The sequence below is a fragment of the Solea senegalensis genome, linkage group LG14 (assembly GCF_019176455.1).
Source record: "Solea senegalensis isolate Sse05_10M linkage group LG14, IFAPA_SoseM_1, whole genome shotgun sequence".
Taxonomy (NCBI): domain Eukaryota; kingdom Metazoa; phylum Chordata; class Actinopteri; order Pleuronectiformes; family Soleidae; genus Solea; species Solea senegalensis.
In genome coordinates, this window is record NC_058034.1 from 21,656,100 (window position 1) to 21,668,455 (window position 12,356).

Sequence of the window (12,356 nt, forward strand, 5' to 3'; positions counted from 1 at the left end):
TTCTTCATTAAATGTAAAACAAAGGAGTTGTTGTTGGTCCCTATTGTTACTGGTCCGGCCCACTTGAGATCAAATTGTGCTGCATGTGGCCCCTGAACAAAAATGAGTTTGACACCCCTGATTCAGAGTGTCCAATTTATCTAATCCCCATATTGCATGTTTTTGGACTGGAGAAAACCCGGGTTCTCCATGCAGAAAGGCCCTTGTTCCGACGGGTCGCGAACCCAGGTCTTGTGGTGCTGTCAATAAATCCACATGGCAACAGAACTTTCCCGATATGATCTCTTTAATGGTTCTTGCATTAAAAACCTTTCTGTAAACACAGCAATCGTTTCATGAAACCTACATGCTGTAGTACATGTGCCAGGCCTGTGTGTGGCGCTGCAAGGCTGCCACAGAAGTAAACCAGAAACACAGAAGGAGACTGAAAGCACGAGAAGAAAACAGCGACAAAAATGGCGAAAACAAATACAAGAGCAAGAGAGGAGGGGCTATGACGTCATTATTTTTACGGAGTTCTCAAACGACGATTCGGTGAAGCTAAAAAGACGCTAAAAAACAACACGTCGTTCTCGTGTGTGCGGCCTCTGAGCTTGGCCGACTCAACAGAACCCGACAGAACGTATTGTGCGTTCCTTAAGGCTAAAGAAATACACATAAAACAATGAAAAATTTGTATAATTACACATGAGGTTAAGAAATAAAAGGGGCTGAAGCGCCGAGAAACATCTGACCGCTTCACCAGCAGACCAAATCCATACATACTGTACAATAATCCTTGAATTCTGTCATTATGAGCGTTTTAATGACGACTACGAGAAGGCCTTCTCAGCAGTCTCCCCTCATCCACACAGCTTATTGATCGGCACCACGCTGACGCCAGTGATGGTGATTCCTCCTGACACACACTCGCAGCACAAAGGAATATCATGTTGATGGACTGGAGCTGTCATCGCACCGCTGCCGCGCAGGTTTTGACCTGTGGGTGTTTCTGAGCCGATGCTCCAATTTTGGGGAAGTGTGAATGCAGAAGACATTCATGTAATCACGCCTTGGAGACGCATTAAGGCACTCATCCTTTCACAGATCCAGAGAGATGAAGTCATGACACACAAAACACACCCACGCTCAGCTCAGCACACATGGTTTGCGTTTGCTTTGCTAATGGCTGTCGTATGTTGTGAGGGTTTTAAAAGATGCATTTCTAACAGACTGCTTGTCTGGTCGCAGGAAAGTGGATCACTCTATCTCGGAGCTCTTGTTCTGCGCCACTGAGCTAACCTGCTGGTTTGTTTAAGAGTCAGCTGAGCGATCACCTGACTGCTCACACGTTAGCTTTCATACGCAACTGCTTGGACTTTGTGCTTGTGCTCAGAGTCGCTCATGCCTGAGTGTTTTTCTGACATGTGACCTATTTTCAGGGCAGATCGTCATGTGACGTGATGGATTGAAGCTGCTGTTCAACACCAACAACACAAGACAAAAACCTATAACTGTGATTTAGGGGCGCGCGATATTGCCGATATAGAGGTCATTTCTGCCGTGTTTCCGTCAAGTGGAATGGTTCGTTCTTTTTGCGTTTCCATTAGAAACGGTACCAAAATAACCAGCTCCAACCGTTGGGGCGCCACAGTAAAATGGTACTGTACCAAGTAAAGGTACTGTTCTCAGTCGACCAAACCATTCGGTTTTGTGGAGTGATGTCTGAGTCGTTCGGCCCATAGCAGCACAAGATGCAGAGTGGGATATTTGTCTCCCTCCAGGTCACGCTGAGCATCATAGAAGGCTCCAAAAATGACACTATAGAGCACTATTTGGTGTAGATGGAGTTAAAAAAGCTGATTTATCGACTTTACAGCGCCATGGATGGAAGCCCTTCACTGCAAGGAATGAGCTCAATGTCACTACTGTGAAGGTTTCAAACCTTTCATTCTCATGTGGGGCTGCAACGTAAGATTATTTTCATAATAGATTAGTTATTTGGTCTAGAAAATGTAAAAAAAAAAAAAATATGTTTCCCAAACCTCAAAGTGATGATGTTCTCAGATGTGTTTGTCATACAGGACGGACGAAAGGAAGCACAAAATAATCACGTTTAAGGAGGTGCACAATCAGAGAGCCTGTTTTAATTAGGACAAAAAACACTCAAATCCACTAATCGTTTAATTATTACTCCAGACCAAGTGCCATGTCAAGAGCAGCGATGAAAAAGCAAAGGCAAATAGTTAACTGAACCTTTTCATGTGAATTTAAAAAGTGCAAGTTCCTCTACAATCCCTGACACAGCAGAGACGATCCAAGCGACGGTGAGATGGAACTCTTACACATGTCACACACACGTTTCAATATTAGCAATCAGAACGAGACACTGGAGCAACTTCATCCCGACAGAAGGATGGTATCGGCTCAGTGTAATCCTACTCCACACTCATATGGCTCAGACACCAGCAGGAACTCTGAAACATCCCCCACCCAACAGCAGGAGATTATTACTGGAGCTGTTCCCGCCCCAAGTCTCTGTGTGTGTGTGTGTGTGTGTGTACTGACCGTTGAAGACAGCCTGTCCCTTTTCCAGCTCTTGGTCCATTTCGATGATGTACTCCTCCTGCGTAAACCCTCTTGTGCACGACGGCGACTCCCGTTTGCCTGACAACGACTGCACAGCCTCTGCACTGAGGACACACTGGGGAGCAGAAATGAAATGAAGTTTAAGGAAAAGAGAATATTCAGATATTTACATCACATCTGCCTTCACAAACCCTTTTGAATTTGCTCATTTTTCCCCCCCCCTCTCGCTTCCACAGGAGTGCTTCTCCCACGGGCCTTGAGAATGTTTCAACAGCCTCATTCAAAACTCAACTATGAACTCAGCAAATATTAAGCTTTGGTCTCTTATTGAAGCGATATGAAAGCACTGGCTGATTTACATCTCTATACCAAATATAGCCATCCGCGTTCGCACAAAGACAATCCAGCGCAGGGCTTAGGTTTCATGTTGCCACATATTCTTTAACAGGAATTCAAAACAATATCCTGCCCTAATCAATATTCCTTGACCCTGATGGAAAACAACGAGGTCAGGGGAAGACGTGGAGGAGAAACAGTCATGTGAAGAACATCCGACACAGAAGATACAGCGAGAAAAAAGTGAAGTCACATTTACAGTTTACTAAATTATATTTATAGAGAGTGGAAACATTAAGGCCCAATCCCATGCCACTTGCAACTGATTGGTAAAGGGGTATAGACGTCAAAATCTACCCCAACGAAATGGCACAACCCTTCAAGAACATCATCACATAAGCAGATGCACTGTGATTAAACATGCTGTCTTTAAACTAAAATAAAAAAAAACACGGGATTATTAAGCACTTGTTTGAAGTAAAGTGGAGACATGTCCAAAAATAATCATTTAAAAATATGCTGTGAAGTGACAGGTTAGGTTTCATGTTGCCACATATGCTTCAAAACAACATCCTTTCCACGTGGATATTCCTCGACCCTGAATGAAAACAACATGAGGTGAAAACTAAAGGTGTTCAGAATAGAGACGTGAAGATTGGTGTGAAGACCATCCAACATAGAAGATACAGCGAGGAATAATAAAATTCAACTCCGGCAATTAAAGCCAAATTTAAAGTTTACTAAATCACATTTATAGAGAGGCTGTGGAGACATGTCCAGAAATGACTTCAAAGTCTGGGACGGATGGAAAAATATGCTGTAGATCCTGCAGAAGTGATGAAATTGACCAGACTCTGGAATGACTCTCGCTTAGGTTTCATGTTGCCACATATTCTTAAAAAAAAAACTCCTTTCCTAATCAATATTCCTCGATCCTGACTGAAAACAACATGAGGTCAGGGAAGACATGGAGGAGAAACAGCAACGTGTTCAGACAGCAGACGTGAAGAACATCCAACGTAGAAGATACTGTGAGAAACGCAATACTGCAATTAAAGTTTCCAGTTAAAAAACTGTATTTATAGAGAAGAACAATAAACCCCAAGCCCGGTTCTCATTTTTCCTCTGACCTCTTGTGTCTTGCCCCAATCTACTCCAACGAAATAGGACAACCCTTGAAGAATGCCATCACATAAGCAGACGCACTGTTTTTACCCATAAATTAAATTAAATTTATTATAATTTAATAAAAAAAAAAACATGGGATTATTACATGTCCAAAAATGACCTCAAGGCTTGGGAAAAATTAAAAAAATATGCTGCAGGTCCTGCAGACGTGATGAAATGGACCAGACTCTGGAATGAATCTCACTTAGGTTTCATGTTGCCACATATTCTTAACAGGAATTCAAAAAACAATATCCTCTCCAAATCAATATTCCTTGACCCTGATGGAAAACAACGAGGTCAAGGAGGAGAAACAGTCATGTGTTCAGAATAGAGATCGTGAAGATCGGTGTGAAGAACATCCGACATAGAAGACACAGCGAGAAACATAATACTCAGCTCCTGCAATTAAAGTCACATTTGCAGTTTACTAAATTATATATAGAGAGAGAGAGGAAACATTAGGGTCCAAGCCTGTTTTTTATCATTTTTACTCTGACTTCTTGGGACTGAGTTACAAGAAGTCAGAGTAAAAGGGGTGGTGGTCAAACTCTACCCCAACAAAATGGGACAACGCTTCAACAAGGTCATAGACTAAATGTCCTGTCTTTAAAACAAAGAGTAGACATGACTTCAAGGCCTGGGAAAAACTAAAAATGTGCTGTAGATCCTGCAGGGGTGATGACATTTACCAGGGTCCTTGAATGCATTCTGTTAGCTCAACACACTGTGAACCCTGCATTACTTTCACTAGCTCTCACGAGGCTGATTTGGTAGCTCATCGCCACGTGTGTGAAGTGTGTCCCCAAATAAACATGTCGCCACGTAAATGGACAAAGTGAAGCGATGGGGGCAAGAGGTGAAGATGAGGAAGACAAATAGAAAAATAAAGAAATCATGGGGGTGGGGGAAGGCTATGTCTCTCTTTGAAGAGAAAGTCATTTTATAATCAAAAATACCCTTAAAATGTCTAAGAATTAGTGACATCTAATGGTCAGACGTCAGATTGCAACAACTTTGCCTAAATGTGAACGGGAGCGAAATGGGATTAAGCCTTAACCATCATTTACTAACAGGAAATGTGATTGAAAATAAAAGCAAAATAAGCTGAAATGAACTATTATAATGAAAGTAATATACAGAGAAAATGTATCCATTTATCCATCAACAGAAAACTAAATAAAAGTAAAAGAATAGATAAAAAGTAAAAGAAAAAGAAAAGAACTCCACAGTCCAGTTTTGAATATGTATTAACAGTTCTATACATATAATCTGTATTTTATGATATTGTCAAGTCTAAATTCAATATGTGTGCAGAAATAAAAGTGATTCAATCTATATTTATATTTAAAGATGTGGACAGTGTGCGGTCGTCAGTACAACACTGCATTGTTTTAAAACTGTGGTGACAGTGTTATCGTCTTTCCTGTTACAAAAGGACGCTCCGGTGTTTCCTGTGCCGCAGAACGTGCAGGAAGTACTGACGCTCGCTGCTTTTATCATTTAAAGGATTCGAGCGGCGCTCGTCACGGCTGCCACTTAAATCTTTCTGGGTCATTTCACTCAGTTAGCGGAACCTCGCTGAGCCGAGGAGGCGGTTGGACGGACTCTCTGCGGCCCCCATCGCCACGGCGAGCAGCACAAAAGTGGTTCAATTCATTTTTATAATAATTAGCGTCTAGACTTTTGTCTACATGACACCAAGCTACCCCCCCCGCACACACACACACACACACACACACACACACACACACAAGCTGAAAGTTGCAGCACTGTGCAGCGCTTCCAATTAACCCAGAAACTCTCAAGCCTCACATCTTCACTGGTCCATCTGATGTGTCGGAGGAGGAGGAGGAGGAGGTGCTTCCATAGCTTCTGTTTTATTATAAATAAGCAATGTGCTGTGCTTCAGTGGAACGTTGGAAGGTGTTGTTGAAATGGAATTTCAATGGAATTGATCTCCCCACAAGGTCATTTAAGTAGTAAGAATTGTAAAATTTGTGCATTATGTGACATTGTGTACATTTACAGTCATGTGTTTGTGTTGATTTGTGCCTTTAAAAACATTCTCTGACATTGCTGACTTTTGTTTCGTACAGTTTAGTCGTCATTTGACACCGTTCTAAAATTATGAATTAAGCACTGATTGCGTGGTAAAAAAAAGATTAAAATGACCATGAGTTCCATGTAAATCTGGCCAGTAGATTCATTCAAAAATCGTATGTTTTTAAACTGATTTTCTTCACAAAAATGAAAAAAAAAAAAATAATAATTATAAGACACGTGTAATAGTCTGTGACAAATATATGGTACTTTTTTAAATAATATTGAATAAAGTAGAAGAATCGACTCGCCGGCCCCTGATTTAGACGCAGCCACTTTAAAATGTATAATTAATTAATTCAGGTTTTTATTCAACATGTGAATTTGTGTAAACGTGTTTAATAATTAAGGCCTTTTTTCCCCAACAACTTAAAGTTCACATTGACTTTAGAAATAAAAGTCCATTCTTAAATACTCCTGACATTTGTAAGTACAATAGTCTTCCAGTTTGCTGGGTGAAGCTAACCAGGAAGTAAAGGTCTGCTGGTTCTCTTTGATCTTCTTTTTTTACATGATTTATAATGTTGGTAAACTATTTTCTTCGATAGAACATGATGTCAATCTTGCGAATGATGTTCCCATTTAAAGGGAAATAGACGATAAACCACAGAGTGTGGACACCACTGTGATTGACAGCTGCAAAATAAAGTTCATCCTCTCACGCGTGAACACCCGACCCTATCATGAAGTGATGAATTTATTCGCAGTAAAACTCTTATAACCTTCAATAAGTGTTTGGAAGAAAACAGCAGAGAGAAGTAATGGAGTCAAACTCTCGCGTAACAGCCAACATTTGCAGCCTCGGGGGGAAAAAGCTGCTCTTTTGAATGCAGGGATAATCGTGATGCCAGCTTTCACTGTACTATACGTTTCAATGATGTTCAACTCTACTGTCAATACGAAAACCCGGAGTTTCCTTAAAGGCAGAAAATGTGTTTGCCTCCTTCTTCACTCTTCAGTGGATGTGAAGTGGGCTCTTAAATCAACTGAAATCCTCTCACGCTCAGACTGACGAGTGCCGCAGCCTCACAGTCTGACCTCTTTATCAGAGGCAGCGCAGGCTTGGAGTGAGCAGCGTCTCCATGTACGAGGAGGACGAGGAGGAGGAGGAGGAGGAGGAGGAGGCGAGTCAACGCCGCGCCACACACACTGATCGCTCCTCATTCAGGTAAATATAATCAAAGATGAATTGATTTTAAACTCCTTTCAATATCCAAGTATCACATCAGCTCATCCTTAGAGTTAACAGTAGATGGAATTGATCCAACCACAAGGTCATTAAAGAAGAAATAATTGTAAAATGACTGTAGTTCTGTTCCATTTCGTGCATTATGAGACATTGTTGTGTACAAAACACAGACACTCTTCTGAAATGATGATTGTGTGGTTTAAAAGTAGATGGAAATGACCATGGGGTCCATTGAAAGCAGTGGACAAAACTGCTAGATGAATTCAAAAAAATCGGATGTTTTTAAACTCATTTTCTTCACAAGACTGAAAAAAAGAAGTCGTGCAGAATTCAGGTCGGTACACAAATCACCGCGCTGATGGGAAATATGATCGAAAACCCTCAACTAACTCTCGTACTTCACTTCATTATCGCACTGAAACAAATGTCAGAAAACAGGAAAAATCAGGAGGACGTGAGTGTCCAGAAGTCAGAGGGAGAAAGAAAATGTCCCAAATGTCAAAGTGTACAAGTGATCAAGGCAACGCTGCATCAATGGTCGCGTGAATTGACTTTTTAAAGGGAAGGTAGTGGGTTTGATTCCCGGTCTATTGTAAATGGATATGATGGATGTGTCATTCTCTTCTCTTCTTCTATATGTATATATACATATATATATATATATATATATATATATATATATATATACATATATATATATACACAAACATATATACATATGTATATATGTATATAAATATATACATATATACATATATATATATACATATGAAAGAAGAATTCATCTTAATAAATCTGCCCCTGTTTTAACAAAACAATCGTTCAAAAAAAGCAGCAAGAAAAGAAAACTACAGTAACTGCATTCATTTACTCCATTCTACCCAAATCAAATTCAGCTTGGGGCCCCAAAAAGGCTTGGGCCGGCCCTGCTTCAGTGCAACAGAATTGTCACCGAAGTGCATTAATAAGCTCTCGTTTCTGTTCAGCGCTGCAGCTAACGATTGTTTTCATCATGGATTCATATGCCGATTATTCGAGTCATCGTTTCAAAGTCACAAACTGTCAGAAAATGTTGAAAAACGCTGATCGTTCTTTCTCAAACTTGCTATTAATGATTGATTTCTTTTTTACTTTGTGGAGCAAAAAAAACACCAGAAAATGTTCACATTTAAGAAGCTGAAAACTTTAAAAACTTTAAATGGTTTACAAATCACTTCAACTGAGAGATGACGAATAATTTAGAAATCGATTAATGATCAAGTGATTGTTTCAGCAGCAGCAGCAGCGGAGCTGTGCACATGTGAGCCGTGCAGCTCTAACCACCACATTCATTATTTACAAGTATTAATTATCGATGATTTCATTATGATTATGTGAACAAACAAACTGTGTATTTATTGTCCTTATTCTGAGTTCATGCCGTTAAACAGAGGTCGTTTAGGGGTTAAGTTTGAAAAGTGATCGTCACACGCTGTTGATTTATTCTGTATGTTTTATTTTTAAAGTACTTATTTTGTCATTTTGGAGAATAAATCTACGACATTTACTGTGATTAATCTGCAGAATGTTTTATTTTGACATTTAATCTACTGTTTTGATAATCGATGAATCAGTTTGAGTGTTGTTTTCAGATTTTTCCGCTTCCCTAATGTGAATATTTTGCGGTTTCTTTGCTCCCTACAGCAAATAAATCATCAAAACGGAATCATTTCGGGATTTGGACGAGTCAAAGCATCATTGATAAATATTTGTTCACATTTTAGGGACCAAACAAGTACTAAAAATAATCCAACAGATTAATCGTTAATGAAAATAAGCCCTGGATCCTTGGTTTCTGTCCTGTCCACTGAGATATTTAATGAAATCCTGCCGTGGCACCAACAGAGTCAAAACAATCAAAGGCTCCTTTCTTAAACGTGACTTCTTATCTCAGTCAGACTCAGCAACAAGGCCGCTGAGTTCAGACTCTAACCTTTAACTCACGACACCGAATAATGAAGACGAGCAGTTTAACACCGACAGGTTTGCTGTGTGTGTGTGTGTGTGTGTCGTCTCAGGAAGCTCCGCGTATGACGATGATTCTCCACAATAACACGGTTCCTTTTAGTCCTGGAAGTCAAGTCATCGTTTTTGGAGTGAAAAGTGCGTCACGGGAGCCGGGAGAGAGAGAGAGAGGAAGAGAGAGAGAGAGAGAGAGAGAGAGAGAGAGAGAGAGAGAGAGAGAGAGAGAATAACACATCATGACGACCAGTTTAAAGAAACAAAGAGAGATCTGTGAAGCCCTGTCAGTAAATCCACTCACAGCATCTGGCTTTTGTCAGCAGTGAGAACAGATAAGATCGGCATTTACTCCCAGAACACATGACACCCGGGTTAAGACGGTGAATTAATCTTCTCCTCGTTTATTTTGGCAAAGTCTGCACCTTTTCCTTCGCGTTCTCCCGTCGAAACAATCCTTCGGGAAGAAATCCACAAATGTGAAATCGCTGCTCCATTTTGTTAGCGTTGTCTTTGGTTGTGTTTCCACTCGTGAGGTGTAAAAGTTGGCATGTTGATAAAAAAAGTAAACGCAAATAAGGACAAACGGGAATAGAGTCAGCGAATAAAGGGTGACATTTAGACTCAAATGTCACTCCTGCTTCATGGTTTCATTCACTGGACGTGGAAGAGAAACCGCGACTGAAACAGGATCAGTCAGGAAGCTCAGACCTCCACCTTTTGTCACCTGTGTTTTCCAGAAGAACCAGAAGAACTTTCTGGAACTGTGTAGAACTTCACCGGCTTCTCGCTTCGGCCATTTTACATAAACATGACAAACTGAGTCCTTATCTGTTAAGATGTTGCTGAGGGAGCCACGTCTGAACCGCGTCACAGTGAAATTGCCGCCAAATCCGTACTCTGGATCAGATTTGGATGAAAATGAGTCTGATGGTAGGGAATCTGATTCTGTATCCACAACTCCAAATTTCAAATTTCAATATTCTCATTATAATTTGGGAAGAATCTACGGTGGCCTGGAAGTGCACACCAGTAGAAAAGATCCAGACTTTCAGTTTAGCGCCACCTACTGTTTACACTGGTGAACTGTTATTAAATTTTCCTTTACAGGATTCATGAATTGTTTGACGCATTTCAGTGAAAACACGTGCAACTGAACAATGAATCGTTTTCAGATAGATGAAATTAGAGATGCGCGATATCGGTATTATCGGGTAACGACTAAAATAATCGGCTGAATGAGCTCCCGCCTCCTACAGCTGTTACGTCTTTGACGCTTGTTTGTTTCGTCTGATGCCGCGTTACGTTGATTTCATCTTCTAAAAGGAAAGTCATATCAGATATCCTTACATTAGAAAATAGACGAGGGTAATTCTTCATCACGTTTCAAATCCATGACAACAGGAGAAAAAATTGCAATTCAATATTTTCCACAAATCAATCAGCCCGAGAAACCTAAAAAATGCTGAAAATGTTCCAGTTTTTCTGACTGAGCATTGAGGAATATCACGTGTGAACGTATGGATCGCTTCATTGTGATCATAATTGCCTCAATTAAGTCTTCACAAAATGAAACAAGCTCTTGACACACATGTGTGCTATAATAATTACTGTGAACTCCTACTGGGGTTGTTTCTCCTCCTCTCCATTGCTGTTGTTACCCATTTGATTTCATATTAGAACATGAAAATAGACTTTAGGGCTCCAACTAACGGTTATTTTCACAACCTTGTGGAGCGTAAAATATCATAAAATCATGATCTGCTTTTGTCCACAAACCAAAATGCTTCAGCTTGAGTGATTTCTTTGTTTTATGGAGCAAAGAAACGGGAAAATATTCAAGACACTGAAGCAGCTGAAAAATCACAACGCTTGTTTCAAATCATTGAAAATAAGACTCAAGATAGTTTTTGAGGCAATTAATAACCAGCTTTTCACCACGACACTCGGGCGACAAAGAGCACAAAATCAAGCACCGAAAAGGAATGGAGCTCAAATTGCACTGGACAGAGGAAGTGTTACCACACATGCACACGTATGTACAGCCGAAGAAAACACACAGGATATTTATGATTATTCAAAAATCATATTCAAACTGCTCAACACATGCAGCTGTTTGAGCTCATTGTGTCTGTCATAGCTGAGGATGGATGGATGTTTATTAACACACACACACACACACACACACACAGAGAGAGAGAGAGGTGTAAAAGCTCTCTTGCTCTTTCATACTGGTGTGAATGCATTTCTCTTATAAGGTGATGTATAGATGTGTGGATGAATGAGCTCAGCAGCAGATCTCCTCATAAACAGGCTGCTTTCATCCATCCTTACTTTAGTCTAAAAATGTCTTCAGAATGAAATAAATGAGTTTCTTTTCCCTGCATCGTCTTCCGCTCTTGTTTCTCTCCTGTCTCTCTGTGTCTCTGTGTTCATGGAGGCTCCATCCTCCTCCTCCTCCTCCTCCTCCTCCTGCAGCTCCTGCAGCTCCTGCTGCTGCTGCTGCAGCCTCCGACAATCACAGCTGATTCTGTGCGTAAGAAAAAAAAACCCCGAACGCATCACACATGAACATAAACGCTCACCTGCAGAGCCGCCATCGTCAGCATCAGCATCAGCATCCACATCCACGACGGATGCATGTTTGTTGTTGCTGTTGTTGCTGTTGTTGTGTTTTCACTCTTCTCGTTTTTAATTCCCGTTAAACCGCGGCGGCACGAGGCTGCTCTCTCTCCCTCTCTCTGTCCTCCACCAGCGTTTCTGACTGTGTGTGTGTGTGTGTGTGAGCGCCTCCTCTCTTCTGTTCTCTTCTGCTCTCTCTCTCTCTCACTCACTCACACACACACACACACACACACACACGCCCGCGTCTCAGTGCTGCCCTCTGGCGGAGAACAGCAGCTCTGCTACTGTCATGCAACAACAAAGGCCTGGGTAGAGCTGGGGTAAATGTTAGGAACTGGGTTAGAGAATGACCTGTTAACCCTTTAACACC

At 40.9% G+C, this 12,356-nt stretch overlaps 1 protein-coding gene across 1 annotated transcript in view; it reads right to left on the minus strand.

Annotated features, from left to right (window-relative positions):
- LOC122780684 (cadherin-2-like) overlaps nucleotides 1-12,124 on the minus strand; it is a 96,693-nt gene extending 84,569 nt beyond the window's left edge. The window contains 2 exon segments of the mRNA XM_044043833.1: nucleotides 2,548-2,683; nucleotides 11,947-12,124. Of these exon segments, the coding sequence (XP_043899768.1) occupies nucleotides 2,548-2,683; nucleotides 11,947-12,003 (193 nt within the window). The 5' untranslated portion in view covers nucleotides 12,004-12,124.
- Between the last annotated feature and the right edge of the window lie 232 nt (nucleotides 12,125-12,356).